Genomic DNA, 17,192 nt, shown 5'->3' on the forward strand with positions numbered 1-17,192 from the left:
TATATTCCATGGCTAAGGTATAGTGGCTAGAGCTAAATCCAGCAGCAATGTGGCCCTTATTTATATAGGTGCAAACTGCTGCCTACATTATGCTCACAGGGGCCTTACTAAAGGGATTACTAAAGGAATAAAGTCTTAAGGGCTGAGTATGAGCATTTTCTTTTAATGCCCAGGGCAGCAATTAGACCCTTAAGGGTTTACCCTTAAAGGGATTGTTCACATTTAAATGAACTGTTAGGGGCCGATTCACTAAGGGTCGAATATCGAGGGTTAATTAACTAGGACTAGGAATTAAAATCCTTCGACTTCGAATATCGAAGTCGAAGGATTTAGCGCAGATAGTTCGATCGAACGATCGAAGGATAATTCCTTCGATCGAACGATAAAATCCTTCGAATCGTTCGATTCGAAGGATTTTAATCCAATGATCGAAGGAATATCCTTCTATCAAAAAAAGTTAGCCAAGCCTATGGGGACCTTCCCCATAGGCTAACATTGACTTTGGTAGCTTTTAGATGGCGAACTAGGGGGTCGAAGTTTTTTTTAAAGAGACAGTACTTCAACTATCGAATGGTCGAACGATTTTTCCTTCGAATCCTTCGATTCGAAGTCGTAGTTGTAGTCGAAGGTCGAAGTAGCCCATTCGATGGTCGAAGTAGCCCAAAAAAAAGTCAAAAGTTTTTTACCTTCGAATCCTTCACTCGAAGTTAGTGAATCGGCCCCTTAGTATGATGTAGAGAGGGACATTCTGAGACAATTTGCAATTGGTTTTAATTTTTTGATTATTTGTGGCTTTTGGGTTATTTAGCTTTTTATTCAGCAGCTCTTCAGTTTGCGATTTCAGCCATCTGGTTGCTAGGATCCAAATTCCCCTAGCAACCCATGCACTGATTTGAATAAGAGACTGGAATATGAATAGGAGAGGCCTGAATAGAAAGATGAGGAATAAAAAATAGCAATAACAATAAGGGGGTTATTTATTAAAGTCTGAAATCTCAATAAATTCATGGTTTTTTTACTATAAAATCCAACATTTTAATGGAAACCCCCCTTCCCCCAAATTTTTGGAGATTTATTATACCCCAAGGATGGAAAAAGTCAGAATCCGAAAAGCCAACATCTCAGACCTGCCAAGGTTGTATGTAAGTCAATGAGAGAAGTCCCTATCCTATTTGGAAGGTTCTGTGGTCTGCGCTGGAATTAGCCTGAAAATCCGACTATTTTGGACTTTTCGGACAAAAAGGTTAAAAAAATCGAACGATTCGAAAAAAAAAAAAAAAAAAATGTATGTTTTGGATTTTCGCTCAATTTTTTCGTGTTTGTCCCCAATCTGATTAAATTGTACTTTTTTTTATTAATAAAAGTTCGAATTGTGGATTCTAGATTGGTTACCTTTTTTTAATATAATTAGTCATTTGAAAGCAGGAAAGAGTCAAAAGAAGAAGGAATAAATGATTAAAAAGCTATAAAAAATGAAGACCAACTGAAAAGTTATTCGGAATTAGCCACTCTATAACATACTAAGGGGCAAATTCACTAAGGCGCGAAGCGCCGAACGCTAGCGTTTTTTCGCTAGCGTTCGGCATTTTCGCTACTGCGCGAACGCTGGCGTAGTTTCGCTAGTGTTACTTCGCAACCTTACGCCTGGCGAATTTTCGCTAGCGACGAAACTACGCAAATTCACTAACTTGCGCAGTGTAGCGAACGCTACCTTTTACGCTAGACTTCCTTCGCCACCTCAGACCTGGCGAAGCGCAATAGAGTAAATAGAGATTGTTTAAAAAAAAAGTCAAAATTTTTTCTAAGTCGCAAAAAACGCTGGCGTGTTTTCTACATTATGGGTGATAGGCTGAAAAAGATCGAAATTTTTTTGGGGCTCCCCTCCTTCCCCCCTACTTTTCCTGACTCATGGCAACTTACCTATACAGTGGGCACATGTGTAGGGCAAAATAAAATTTTTATTGGCAGATTTGATGGTTTTCTAGGCATTTGTAGTGCAGATACGTGTTCCTCCATTGAAATTTGAATTTCGCGCCATATGCAAATTAGCCTTCGCTAGCGCAACTTCGCTTTATATAGCGAATTAACGCTAGCGCAACTTGGCAAACTTACGCTACCCCTGTGTGCAACTTTGCATTTTAGTGAATTTGCGGAGCGCTGGCGAAAATTCGCCTGGCGAAGTGCGGCGAAGTTGCGCCTGGCGCAACTTTGATTCTTAGTGAATTTGCCCCTAAAAGTTAATAAAAAGGTGATCCCTTTAAGTGTCAGGTGTTGCTGGACCACTAATCCCTGCAAGACTTGAATCTTTATGTTGGAAGTTGTAGTCCAGCAACATCTGGGGACTCGAGGGTAAGATTTAAAGGGACACTGCCATTATTTCTTTTAAACACATCAGTTAATAGTGCTGCTCCAGCAGAATTCTACACTGAAATCAATTTCTCAAAACAGCAAACTGATTTTTTTAAATTTAATTTTGAAATCTGACATGGGGCTAGATATATTGTCAGTTTTCCAGCTGCCCCCAGTCATATGACTTGTGCTTTGATAAACTTCAGTCTCTCTTTACTGCTGTACTGCAAGTTTGAGTGATATCACCCCCTCCCTTCCCCCCCCAGCATCTTAACAACAGAACAATGGGAAGGTAACCAGATAGCAGCTCCCTAACACAAGATAACAGCTGCCTGGTAGATCTAAGAACAACACTCAATAGTAAAATCCAGGTCCCACTGAGACACATTCAGTTACATTGAGTAGGAGAAACAACAGGCTGCCAGAAAGCAGTTCCATCCTAAAGTGCTGGCTCTTTCTGAAATCACATGACCAGGCAAAATGACTTGAGATGCACCTACACACCAATATTACAACTAAATACACTTGTTGGTTCAGGAATGACATTTTATATTGTACAGTTAATTATTTGCAGTGTAAACTGTGTCATTTAGAAATAAAAACTACACCATAAAAATCATGACAGAATCTCTTTAAAGAATTAGGCTCTTCTCCCTTCTGCCTTTTATTCCTTGTCTGTTCCAGGGAAGCTCATCCACAGGCTTCCCACCAAGACTCCCAGCGGCCTAGTCATGTGTCATAGCAGTAGTAGTAGTAGTAGTATTAGAAGTAGTAGTAGCAGTAGCAGCAGCAGCGCAGGCTGAAAAAACACACATCTGTCACGTTCACCAACTATATTTATCCTTCTAAACTTTATTGCAAAGGATTGTGGTGGAATCTCTTATATTCTCACATTCTCACATTAATGAATGATCTTCTTCTTAGGAAAAAAATGAGAAACCTCAGATAACTTTTCTCACATCTTTCCTAAGCAGAAGAACATCAGAGCAGCCTCTTTCTCCTGACAACTTCCTTGACTACTTGCTGGTCAGACTGGTGGGAAAATGACCAGCAGGTGGCGCTGTTGTAACAAAATTCATTCATATTAACAGTACATGTATCCCTTAATATCTTGCAATTAAAAGAAAATAAATAATGAATGTACATTGCAGAAGTGCTTAGAACAGCACCCTCGTCCGTTTTACATTCACTTATTTTAAAGGTTTACTTATCCTTTAACCATCCACAGATACCAGACATGGCCTGCAGCCCTGGATCACAGGTTCCCACTTATTATCAATATTGTAGTGTCAGACAGGCCGGTTAATCTCTATCCTGTGGGATCAAGTCAGACAAATCCACTGCAAATAAATCTGTCTAATCCCCAGTGACCAATCTGTCCTCAAGTTTCCTCTTTGTGTGATTTCCTTGCAGCCCCCCGGCCCATTGCCATATAATCCTATGTGTGTATTGGTGCTGAGTAGTGGGTGCAATAGGCAGGGGCAGCACAATGCCTGGGGGGGTCACACTGTAACTATATTTCCCTACACACTTTGGATAAATCAAAAGTGATAAAGGTGTGAGCAGCCACACACAAATACCTGTGTTTAATGGCAACTGCCTGTTCTTGGCATCTCACTGCCAGCAACATGAGCAACATCAGTAGCCTAAACACAACCCTCACCCTGTCCCTCCCAATGCACAGCGGCTAAAGATACACAGTATTGGACTGGGCCTTGCTACAAGGGCACCCGGCATAAAGGACGAGGTCCACTGGTACCATGGCGGACACAGGCCATTATCTCTTATGGGACATGCCACACAAACTCAATTTGTAGCGCACACTGTCCATGTAGGAAACAACAGAAGTTTAAGCATGCGACCCTTCATTATCACTCACACAAAACTTATATACATATGTCATAAAAAAGAGCCATGAATATCTTGTAAATGATATCCTTTTAAACGGTGACTAGTGATGTCATCAGTTATTAACGGTGAGTAGTGATGTCATTTCTGTCACATGACTCACTGAAACGTGTGTATTATAATAAATAAAGTACCCCTTGTTGCAAAATATGAGGATATTAGAAGTTACCTCGGAGTTCCATGACCTGTATAAAAACACGAGGCTGAAGGCAATTTATAATATCCTTATAATTTACAAGAGGGACTACTTCATTCCCTATATAAACGTCTCTTAATGATGTCATCAGTTATAAACGGAGATTAGTGATGTCATTTTTGTCACGACTCACTATAATAAATAATAAGGATATTAGACATAACCTCAAATCCCATGACCTGTATAAGAGCGCACGGCCGACCTGCTCGGTGACTTATAAGATTCTTATATTTTATAACAGGGGGTACTTTATTCATTATTTAATACACAAGGACCATGAATACCCTGTAAATTATATTCTATTTTAATACACAAAAGCCATGAATATCTTGTAAATGATATCCTTATAAACGGTGAGTTCTGATGTCATCAGTTATAAACGGTGAGTTCTGATGTCATTTCTGTCACATGACTCACTGAAATTTGTGTATTATAATAAAAAAAGTACCCCCAGTTGTAAAATATGACTATATTACAAGTGACCTGGGAGTTCCAAGACCTTCAGCCTCGTGCTTTTATATGGTCATGAAACTCCTTGGTGACTTATAATATCCTTATATTTTACAAGTGGGGGGACACTTTATTTACTATATTTACTGTTTAGTGATGTCATCAGTTATAAAAGGTGCTTAGTGATGTAATTTCTGTCACATGACTCACTGAAACTTCTCTAAAGATACAGGGTCCGTCATACGGAATCCTGTTATCCAGAAAGCTCCGAATTACTGAAAGGCTCTCTCCCATAGACTCCATTTTATCCAAATAAATCAAATTTTGAAAAATGAATTCCTTTTCCTGTGTAATAATAAAACAGTAGCTTTAACTGGATCCCAACTCAGATATAATTAATCCTTATTGGAAGCAGAACTAGCCTATTGGGTTTATTTCATGTTGATATGATTTTCTAGTAGACAAGGTATGAAGATTCAAATTATGGAAAGATCCCCTATCTGGAACATCCCAGGTCCCGAGCATTCTGGATAACAGGTCCCATATCTATTAAAAGAAATAATGTACCCCTGTTGTAAAACATGAGTATATCAGAAGTAAACCCCTTGGAGTTACATGACCTGTATAAATACACTAAGCCTTCGATCTTGTATCTCTATATTAGGGATGCACTATTTTGGATTAGGCCGAACCCTCGAATCCTTTGTGAAAGATTCGGCTGAATACCTAACCGAATTTGCATATGCAAATTATGGGTGGGAAGGGAAATTTTTTTTTTCTTCCTTGTTTTGAGACAAAAATCACGCGATTTCCCTCCCTGTCCCTAATTTGCGTATGCAACTTAGTATTCCAATTTGGTTCGGCACGGCAGAAGGATTTGGCGAATCTGAATCCTGCTAAAAATGCAGAATCCTGGATCTACTACTACTCTATATAGTCATGCAGCGCCTCTTTGATTTTTAATATCCGTATATTTTACAATAGGGTGTACATTATTTACTATATATGCGTGTGTATGTATAATGTAGAACTCTTTCACTGCCAGCCAATTTGGTACTTTATTGGCAGACCATTTTTGCGCTTTTTCAATTTAGGGGCCTTTTCTGGGAGGGTCTTTTAGTTTACCCAGGAAAACAATATAAAGGTTTTTTTCGGGAGAACCTAAGCTTTCAAAATATGCTAGAACTTTGGTGTAATTCCTCTACTGTAACAAGATATTGCCTTCTTAGTGTCTACAAATAAAACAAAAATAATTTCCAATAATACAAACACAGATATCAGAAAACATAAATAATTGTATGCACAAAAACACAGCAGATTTGGAAAATTCCATGTCTCCTGAACACACCAATACCAAATAGATTTCACACTTGTATAGGACAAAAACTCCAAGCATTAAACTACCAAATTTTCAAAGCACCGCTCTACAAAATGGCATATTTCCGATTAGGGATGCACCGAATCCAGGATTCGGTTCGGGATTCGGCCTTTTTCAGCAGGATTCAGATGAATCCTTCTGCCCGCCCAAACCGAATCCTAATTTTCATATGCAAATTAGGGGTGGATAGAAAATCTCGTGACTTTTTGTCACAAAACAAGGAAGTAAAGAAGTTTTCCCATTTCCACCCCTAATTTGCATATGCAAATAAGGATTCGATTCGGTTCTGTATTCGGCTGAATCTCTCATGAAGGATTCAGGGGTTCGGCCGAATCCAAAATAGTGGATTCGGTGCATCCCTACTTCCGATTTCAAGGCCAAACACCCCACTAACGGTAGATTATGCCTAGAAAACGACACATTATTGGAAAGAACAGATTCTGGCGAATACAAAATGGGTGAATATATCTATGTACTCCAAATTGACAGGTTGCAATTTTTTCGTAAAGTTATCATTTTTTATAAAAATTTGTGCCATTTTTGAAAAATGACCTCAAAGCTTATAGTCTGCAGCATCATATCTCGCACACATCATTAGGTACCAATGTAAAAGGAGTACAAAAGTATGTTCACCCCAGAAAAACATATATTTTCGGAAGTACACATTCCCCTAAATCTAAAGTGAGTATGCATGTCTTTCTACCACAAAGCACCGAGCCGGAAACCTTTCCTAAATTTGACGATTTTGGTGACATTTACAAAAATGACCTCAAAGCTTACAGCCTGCAGCATCTTTTTTCCCACATACCATTAGGTTTCCAAGATAAAACACCCTAAATATGAAAGCCTGGGGTCCACTAAACAGTTTGATTCCCAATGTACGTGGGTTTATCAAAGTATATGGCATTTAAAAAACCCCAAATCTACATTGTGTATACTTTTTTGATGGCTTGCATTTACACTAATTTATAAACGCTGCCAGTTTTATGTGGAATAAAAGCTACAAAAATGAGGTTGATCCCTAAAAACATATATTTTTGGAAAGTACACATTCTGATGAATGCAAAATGGGTGATTATGTCTTTCCACTCCAAACTACCATACTACAAAATTACGCTAAGGGCAGCGGTTTTTATGACATTTCTGAAAATCGTCTAAAAATATTGCAATTGGTCACATTTATCTCACCCAATTTCTTACATACAATTACATAAATATTGACTCCAGGGGTCTACTGAACAGTCTGATGCCCAATTCACATAAATTTACCAAAGCAGGTGGGCATGTGCGGACCCCAAATCAACATAGTGCATGTGAATTTTCTCGGCTGTCAATTTGCCTTCTGTGAACAAAGTCCCCGACTGCGTATTATGTGCCACAAGAGCCTTCTAACAGCACAAAGACCCCCACCCAAAAACATCTATTTTTGGAAAGTACACATTCTGACAAATCCAAAATAGGTAATCATGTCTTTCTACTCCAAACTACCACTGCGACCATTGCAAAGTTACACTAAAGGCACTGGAAGTCAAGTCCTGTGATGATCTCGTTGCAAACCTAGGTGTACACTTAGCTCATTGTATAAGGGGTTAGGGGCCCATTGGACTTGTTTCACAGCAGCAAACAGTCGCTAGAGCAGCAAGGAAACCCTTTACTAATCAGCACATAGGTACTATGTGTTTGGCAGTTTTTCCCTGCCAGATAGTAGTAGCTACGATCTTGGCAGTTAATGGGTTAAATATATGAATTGTGATTTCGTTGTGATATATGTTTGCATGACATAAATTGGGGTGGAGAGATCAACCTTCTTGGACCCAATTAAACAAACATTTCAATCACGGTTCTGCAGAATTCTAAATCACGGTTCTGTCAGGTCCAAAGTGGATTTTCCTCCCTGAAACCGGAGCTGTAAATGATATTTATAAGACTCGCTACAAAATCTGCTGTTATTAACACTATGGGAGAGAAGGTGTTGTTCTCAGTCGGATTTCTGCTCTTTATTCCCCAGCGACCGACACCAGGAGAGTCTCACACACAACACAACACACACAACACAAGAGGAATGTGAGAAGCAGCTCACTCACTGGCTGCCAATGCTGCATATTTAAATAAGAGGAAACAGAGAGCACTCAGTGCTGATTCCTGTACATAAATAAACACAATTTTCGCAGGATTGGGGCACATTTGCACTTTCTATAAGGCTGTATTGCCCCCAGGTTTCCATTGTGCCCCCTAGTGACCGCCGAGTAGCAAAGTATGGGTAAGTACCAGTCCAAGGTTGGAGTAAATACTCAGGGGCGTGTTTAGTACCCTGCCTATTAGAAGGGTATATAGAGGGGTAAATGATCAGAGCAAAGTTACAGATAATATGGGGGACACTGTGAATGACAGGGAGAAGTAGTCAGTGCCACGTGTTGTACAAAACAGTTATCAATTACAGGTAGATACCCAGTGTACTGTGGCAATAAATAGTGAATAAAGTACCCCCTCTTGTTAAATATAAGGAGATTATAAATCACCGAGGAGTTTCATGACCATATAAAAGTACGAGGCTGAAGGCCAAGTTATACAGGTCATGGAACTCCGAGGTAACTTCTAATATCCTCATATTTTACAACTGGGGGTACTTTATTTATTATAATACACAAGTTTCAGTGAGTCATGTGACAGAAATGACATCAGAACTCACCGTTTATAACTGATGACATCAGAACTCACCGTTTATAAGGATATAATTTACAAGATATTAATGACTTTTGTGTATTATATATATATATATATACCCAGCATCAACTATATCTAAATGCTCAGAGCAAACCCGGTGCCTATGAGAGGCAGACACCCAGCAGCACTAAAAAGGTAAGTAGCCAGTGCCTATGTGCCCATGCCAGTCCAGCCTTCAGTAACCAGTCCCCCATGCAGAAGTCAGAGGTAAGTGTTCAGCCAGACTCCCATGCAGAAGTATATAGTCTATTTTCCATGCAGAGGTAAGTAGTGTGTCTGCCATGCAAAGGTAAGTGGTGAGAGGTAAGTGGCAAGAGGAAAGTGGTAAGAGGAAAGTGGTTGAGAGGTAAGTGGTGAGAGGTAAGTGGTGAGAGGTAAGTGTGAGAGGTAAGTGGCGAGAGGTAAGTGGCGAGAGGTAAGTGTGAGAGGTAAGTGTGAGAGGTAAGTGGTGAGAGGTAAGTGGCGAGAGGTAAGTGGTTGAGAGGTAAGTGGTGAGAGGTAAGTGGTGAGATCTTTGGCGAGAGGTAAGTGGTGAGAGGTTTGGCGAGAAGTAAGTGGTGAGAGGTAAGTGTGAGAGGTGAGTGTGAGAGGTAAGTGTGAGAGGTAAGTAGTTGAGGTAAGTGGTGAGTGGCAAGGTAAGTGGTGAGATCTTTGGCGAGAGGTAAGTGGTGAGAGGTAAGTGGCGAGAGGTAAGTGGTGAGTGTGAGAGGTAAGTGGTGAGAGGTAAGTGTGAGAGGTGAGAGGTGAGTGTGAGAGGTGAGAGGTAAGTGGTGAGTGGTAAGTGTGAGAGGTGAGTGGTGAGAGGTAAGTGGCGAGAGGTAAGTGGTCAGTCAGTGCAGGAGAGACAGTAGCGAGTGGTCAGTCCCAGTTGCGCCTAGTGAGACAGGCCAGGTGAGACTAATAGGCGGGCGCATGCGCGAAAAGGAGGCGCGCAAAAAAGGACGCGCACGGTAGGCACAAGCTGACTAGAACGGAGAGAGGGGGGACGGGACTGGGGTATGAGACAGAAGGCACGTGACTAGCCCTAGTTCCGGCCCTGAGTCCCAGTACAAGAATGACACCTGCTCCTCAGTCAGTGCCAGGCCTCCCTCCCCCACAAACTCTCACTCACCGTCTTGGCGGCCTCGGCCCACGTCCGTCCCTTCTTCTTCCTCCGCCGCCTCCTCCTCTTCCTCCGTGCCGCGTCCCTCATGTCCCGGCCGGGGCCCAATCGGTATCACTGCCAGTCGCTACTGCCCGCGCTCAACTGCCCGCTGCCATGTTGGCTCCGTACTGTAAGGGGATCAGATCATGTGACCCTACCTGACGTCACAACTCTTACTGTACCCGCTGTCAAACACAGGGGCTGGGCTGTTATGCACAGGGCGTGTCCTCTAGCATTAAGGGCGTGTCCGGGGAGCTTCAAGTACTTCAGGCGGGGAATGCTGCGCGCAAGCGCAGTGAGAAGTGGTGGCACTGAGGTAGAGGCGCTTCTACAGGTGCCCTCACTGGGGCGGGGACAGAACGTGTTGCTGTGTGAGTCTTACTGATGTAGCGTCGTGTTCTCTCACACAAACTGCTCCGTTATATGAGGGGCGAGGGACTCGTGGTCAGACCAGAGTCTGAAATCATATTCAGGTGCTTTTTCCCGGTACCTAATGATACATGAGCGATATGTGCTGGCAACTTGAAGCTTTCAGGCCATTTGCAGGTAATCCACCAAAAACAACAATTTTGGCAAAGCCTTACGACTTGGAGCAGAAAGACATGGGAACCATTATAGATTCAGTACAAAGTGTACTTTACAAAAATATATGGTTTTGAGGGGTAAACATATATTTCTCTCTTTTTACCCCCCAAAAATACAGTCAATGTGTCGATTTTCCGCACAGGACTATTTGTAGGCGCCAACTTCATTTCAGGGCCTCAAAATGCCACATACTCTGGTGAACCTGTGCAGGGCCGCCATCGGGGGGGGTAAGGGGGGGCCACGCCACACTTACTTGATTAGCCGGGCCCCCCATCTTTCTGAGAGCTGCTGACTTCGATAAGGCATGGACATTTAAGGGGCCCTGGCCACCAATTTTCTCATAATGTGGGGAGGGGACCCTGGCCACCAATCTTTTCTCATGTGGGGTCCTAGCCACCAATATTTTTTAATGGGGGGGCCCTGGCCACGTTTTTTTATGGGGTTCCCTGACCACCAATATCTTTTTATTAACATGTGGGAACCCTAGCCATTTTGTTTTCTTACTGTGTGGTGGGGGGCAGGCCTGTAGGAGGGGCTTGTAGTGGGTGGAGCCCAGGGGGCCCAGGAAATTTTGTCGTATGGGCCCCTGCGATTCTTGATGGCGGTCCTGAATCTATGCACAGTGGGCTAAACTGTTTGCAGGACTCCTGACAATCATATTTAGGTGCTTTATCTCTGCTCCGTTATATGAGCTAAATGGTGCGAGGGACTCGTGGTCAGACCAGAGTCTGCAATTATATTTAGGTGCTTTTTCTTGGTACGTAATGATACACGGGCGATATGATGCTGGGAAGTGGAAGCATTGAGGCAATTTTCAGATATTTCATCAAAACTGACAATTTTGGGTAGGGATGCACCAAATCCAGGATTCGGTTCGGGATACGGCCCTTTTCAGCAGGATTCAGATCCGGCCAAATCCTTCTGCCCAGCTGAACTGAATCTGAATCCGAATTATGGGTGGGGAGGGAAATCTCGTGACTTTTTGTCAGAAAACAAGGAATAAGTAAAAAAATGTTTTCACCCTTCCCAGCCCTAATTTGCATATGCAAATTAGGAATCGGTTCGGTATTCGGCCAAATCTTTTGCAAAGGATTCGGGGGTTCCGCAGAATCCAAAATAGTGGATTCCGTGCATCCCTTATTTTAGGAAAGCCTTGCGACTCAGTCATTTGGAGCAGAAAGGCATGGGTACCCATTTTAGATTCAGTAGAATGTGTACTTTCTAAAAATATACTTTTTTTCTGTGGGTAAACATATTTTTCTGTGTTTTTACCCCCCAAAAATGCAGTCAATGTGTTGATTTTTCATTAGCTGAAGTTACCCACGGGACTATTTGTATGCGCTAACTTCATTTTGGGGCCTCTAAATGCCACATACTTTGGTAAACCTGTGAACAGTGGGCTAAGCTGTTTGGAGGACTCCTGACAATCATATTTAGGTGCTTTTTCTCGGTACGTAATGATACATGGGTGATAGGTGCTGGCAAGTTGAAGCTTTCAGGCAATTTTCAGGTAATCCACCAAAACCAACAATTTTGGCAAAGTCTTGCGACTCAGTCTTTTGGAGCAGAAAGACATGGGAACCCATTTTAGATTCAATACAATGTGTACTTTCCAAAAATATAGGGTTTTGAGGGGTAAACATATATTTCTCTCTTTTTACCCCCCAAAATACAGTCAATGTGTTGATTTTATCCACAGGATTATTTGTATGCGCCAACTTCATTTCAGGGCCTCGAAATGCCACATACTTTGGTAAACCTATGAACAATGGCCACCAAACTGTTTGGAGGACCCCTGACAATCATATTTAGGTGCTTTTTCTTGGTACCTAATGATACATGGGTGATATGATGCTGGGTAGTTGAAGCTTTGAGGCAATTTTCAGATATTTAATCAAAATAAAAAAAAGCCTTGCGATTTGGAGCAGAAATACATAGATACCCATTTTAGATTCAGTAGAATGTGTACTTTCCAAAAATATACTATATATACATATATATATATATATATATATATATATATATATATATATATATATATATATATATGTATAATAATTATTATTTTTTTTTTTTTTTTTTTTCTGTGGGGTAAACATATTTTTCGATGTTTTTACCCCCCAAAAATGCAGTCAATGTGTTGATTTCTCATTAGCTGAAGTTACCCACAGGACTATTTGTATGCACTAACTTCATTTTGGGGCCTCTAAATGCCACATACTTTGGTAAACCTATGAACAGTGGGCTAAACTGTTGGAGGACGCCAGGCAATCATATTTAGGTGCTTTTTCTCGGTACGTAATGATACATGGGTGATAGGTGCTGGCAAGTTGAAGCTTTGAAGCAATTTTTAGGTATTTCACCAAAACTGCCAATTTTGGGAAAGCCTCGCGACTCAGTCGTTTGGAGCAGAAAGGCATGGGATTCGGTAGAATGTGTACTTTCCAAAAATATACTGTTTTCTGCGGGGTAAACATATTTTTCTGTGTTTTTACCCAGGTCTGCACTGGAAGTCAAAATAGGCCCTGGCATTGCAGTTACACATAAGCCCAATCAGACCACACTAGCCCACTAAATACTGACTGTCTATGGGGGTCTTACAGCAGCCCCCAGATTGCCAGTCCGGGCCTGTTTTTACCCCACAAAAAGTGAGGGCAATGTAATGATTTTTCATTAGCTGGATTTACCCACAGGACTTTTTGTATGCTCTAACTTCATTTTAGAGTTTGGAGCAGAAAGGCATAGGTAACTATTTTAGATTTGGTAGAATGTGTCCTTTTCAAATATATTTGGTTTTGGAGGTTAAACATATTTCTGTGTTTTTACCCCACAAAAAATGCAGTCAGTTTGTTGATTTTTCATTAGCTGGAGTGACCTACAGTATGACTATTTGATTGCACTAGTTTTCATCATATCATAAATAACATTCAGTTCTGGGGTATTTTGCTGAAATACTCCAAAATGCTCATATTCAGTTCTGGGGCAGTTGCCTGGAACCGTGTAATTGTTGAGAAGAGATAAGATTCTTTATTTGTCGCGTGCATAGATATACAAGTACAACGTGCAGTGAAATGCATCCTGATCCACATTGTGTAGAATTAAAACATACTAGTTAAATACAACAACGAAGTAAGTAAAGCAGCAGAGCATATGTAGTACAAGATGAACCATGTTATTTACATAAGTGACAGTGAGTGAAGAGTGTATACAAATATACACCAAATAACCATGTTACTTGAGGGTAGAAGAAAACGGTGCAGTAACAATACACGGTATTAAAGTGCATAGTATGTGGATTGTATAGTAATTATAGTACTTTATTGTGGTGACGTAATGTGTCACATAGATCAAGTAGGTGCAAGTGAAAAAAGGGAGAGGGGGTAGGAGATATGGGTAAGGTGACATAAACCATATTATTTACTTAAGTGACAGTGAGTGAAGATTGTATAAAAATATAAAAAAAACCAGCATTGCAATACTGTATTGTGGTGATGTGGAGTGTCACATAGGTCAAATAGGTGCAAGTGAGAAAAAGAAGGAAGAGATATGGGTAAGGGGGCATGTTGCTTGATAATGGCAGCATTTCCCTGTGACGATCCCTTGACCCAATAGTGTCCCAGCAGAGCGTCCACGACCCTGGGGTTAAGTGACTCCACTGTCGGTGGTTAGAGTTGCTGTCACTCTGACTCTGATAGAGAGCTGCTGAGCCCAAAGCTTGGTATCGGTCTAAAACTGCACACATCTCAGAAACCATGACAAAATAAATGGAAACTTGAAAAAATATGGTCAGGCAGATGAGGAAGGAGGCACCAAGGTGAGTGGTCAGGAAAGTGGAAAGTTTCACAACAAAAAAAAGTAGCAAGTCTTTCATTCTGTCTCACAACTATTCAAAGCATGCATGGAGTGTGTATGCTTAAAATAGGCACCAGGTGGAGCTATAATAGCACTTAAATATACCAGCTGTGCTATAGACAGCTGCAATAACCTGTTACCTGAGATAAGGTTCATCAGTAAGAGGCAGACTGCTCTATAACACTTTGGAGATGACGGCACTTACAATCTGCACATGGGTCAAATAACAGGGTTAGAGGCTAAAGAAACGGGAACCTTTGGCTGGTGGCAATGCTGTGAGTTGTAGTTTAAAGGAGTATTCAACCAAAAAAAAAACCCCTAACCCCCCACCCAAGGTAGACCCTCCTTCCCCCCTCCCCCCAGGCTAAGTACCCCCCCCCCCCGAGGAGATGCCCCATACTCCCCCCTCTGCGCAGATTCTTCCAACGGAGTTCCACACATCCATCTTCCACGATCTCTGTAAGCTGACTCAGAGTTTCACGCATGCGCAGTTGTCGCAAACCGATCTCGCAGTCAGCTTACTGAGATTGTGGAAGATGGATGCGTGGAAGAATCTGCGCCGAGGGGTAAATATGGAGTATGGGGCATTTCCCCCGAGGGGGGGGTAGTTAGCCTGGGGGGAGGGGGGTCTACCTGGGGTGGGGGGTACAGTTTTTTTATGAACAGGTTGAATTCTCCTTTAACCTCAGCTGGAGAGATTCCTGAAGTAATAAAGTACTGGAAGGCACGTTCAGTACCTCTATGAAAAGTTTGCACCCATGTTAATAACTAATAAGGAACCCAGCACCTTAGGCTGGTGCACCCTTAGCTGAGCATCAGCCCCTGGAAACAGTTGTCATGACACCCAATCAGCATGCACTGCCTGTAATCCCTGCATCCTGGCCAGGAGATTGGGCGCCCCTCGCTGTGCTCTCAGAAATTTAATTGGTGGGGGACAGTTTTAAGAGAATCACTTGGGAAATTGTGCGTGTGATTGTGGTGCCACCCTCTTGTTGCGTCTGGGCACGTCACTACACAAATCTTTTGCCTCTGGCCTGAAACCTAGACTATAAGCTCTTTGGGGCAGGGACATGTGCTGCTTCACCTTATGATTCTGTATTGATATACATGTAGAAGGTAGGGTTGCCACCTTTTGCAAATTTTTTTCCGGCTGGTGGGGGGCGGGTACAAAAAGGGGAATGGTGTGACGTCAAAGGGCCGGTGTTGTGACGCAAAGAGGCGGGGGCACGGCCAGGACAAAAACCGAAGGACAAGCTAAGTTTACAGGGGATGGGGGGGGGGGCGAGGGGTCTTTTTAAGGGTATTACAAATTTACCGGCAGCTGCATTGCCGGTAAATTTGTAATACCGGCCTCGGCCGGGTGGCAACCCTAATAGAAGGTCTGTAATTTGATGGCAAATGATACATTCATAGTTGCTGTGGTTGAAAAATGCCTAAACCCTAATGATCAGAGATCACTCCAAGGCTAATGGAATACAAAGCACTTTCTGATTATAAGGGCAGAGTATTTTTGCAATGTTAACAGGTCATGTTTTTTTTTTTTTAGAGTATAGATTGTTCCATAAATAATGGTGCACTCACACAGAGACCTTGAACAGAAGCACATTCGGGTTTGCACCAGTGATCCTTTCCCTTTTATTCTTGGGAACGGTGCAAGATCTCACAAGTCACAGGTGCTTGTTTATACACACCAATGGGCAAATACAGGATCAGTCATCTGTACTGCAAATTTATTACAACCAAACTTGACTGCAGTCACTGACAGGGCAAACTGCCCTCCCACTGGGGTGGGACCTACTTAACTTCAGTTCCATCCGTTGCATTGAACAGAGATACATCTCAACAGCTACAGACAGATTAACAGTTAACATAGTTCTGGGATATAAACAACTATATTTTTTATTATTTAGATATGTGATCATATACAAGTAAACAAAAAAACATTGGTGTTTAGTGGAAACTTACCTTCAGCTTCAGCTCTTTTCAGTGGCTTCCGCTTTGGCTCCTATTCAACAGCTTCGTTTTTGGCCCCCATTCATCTTCGGCCCCATTTGGCTTCATCCCCCAGTTCATCTTTGGTCCCCCATTCGGTCTCGGGTGAAGCTCCCATTCTACAGCTACACCAGCCTATAAATGGAGCTACTAGGGTTGCCACCTTTAAAAAAAAAAATTACCGGCGATTGGAAGGGGCAGGGGTGCAAAAAGTGGCGGAGCCGATGAGACGCAACACAAAATGGGCAGAGCCACGGGGGAAGGGCCACAAAAGGGGCGGGGCCACCGCCCCAATCGGCGGGCAAGGGATTTTGTTAATGGTATTACAAATTACCGGCAGCTACATTGCTGGTAAATTTGTAATACAAGCCCTGGCAGGTGTTTTACCGGCTAGGCCGGTAAAATACCGGCTGGGTGGCAACCCTAGGAGCGACCCATCAGGCATTTATACAGCCCAATGGCTAGTTCTGGCCTGTTCAATTGTATCAATAGTTCTACATATGAACTAGGGATGCACCGAATCCAGGATTCGGTTTGGGATTCGGTTGAATCCTTCTGCCAGGCCAAACCGAATCCTAATTTGCATATGCAAATTAGGGGAGGGAAATCGCGTG

General features: G+C 42.2%; 1 protein-coding gene across 3 annotated transcripts in view; it reads right to left on the reverse strand.

The window, feature by feature from the left end:
• asxl2.S (ASXL transcriptional regulator 2 S homeolog) overlaps window positions 1-10,356 on the reverse strand; it is a 45,428-nt gene extending 35,072 nt beyond the window's left edge. For 2 of the 3 annotated variants that reach the window (XM_041565126.1, XM_041565125.1), the window contains exon 1: window positions 10,117-10,355. In XM_041565126.1, coding sequence (XP_041421060.1) covers window positions 10,117-10,197 — 81 coding nt within the window. In that variant the 5' untranslated portion in view covers window positions 10,198-10,355. Of the gene's footprint in view, window positions 1-10,116 lie in introns of all 3 variants that reach the window. The other variant, XM_041565127.1, reaches the window with a different exon arrangement.
• Between the last annotated feature and the right edge of the window lie 6,836 nt (window positions 10,357-17,192).

The sequence above is a fragment of the Xenopus laevis genome, chromosome 5S (assembly GCF_017654675.1).
Source record: "Xenopus laevis strain J_2021 chromosome 5S, Xenopus_laevis_v10.1, whole genome shotgun sequence".
NCBI classification, from domain to species: Eukaryota; Metazoa; Chordata; class Amphibia; order Anura; family Pipidae; genus Xenopus; species Xenopus laevis.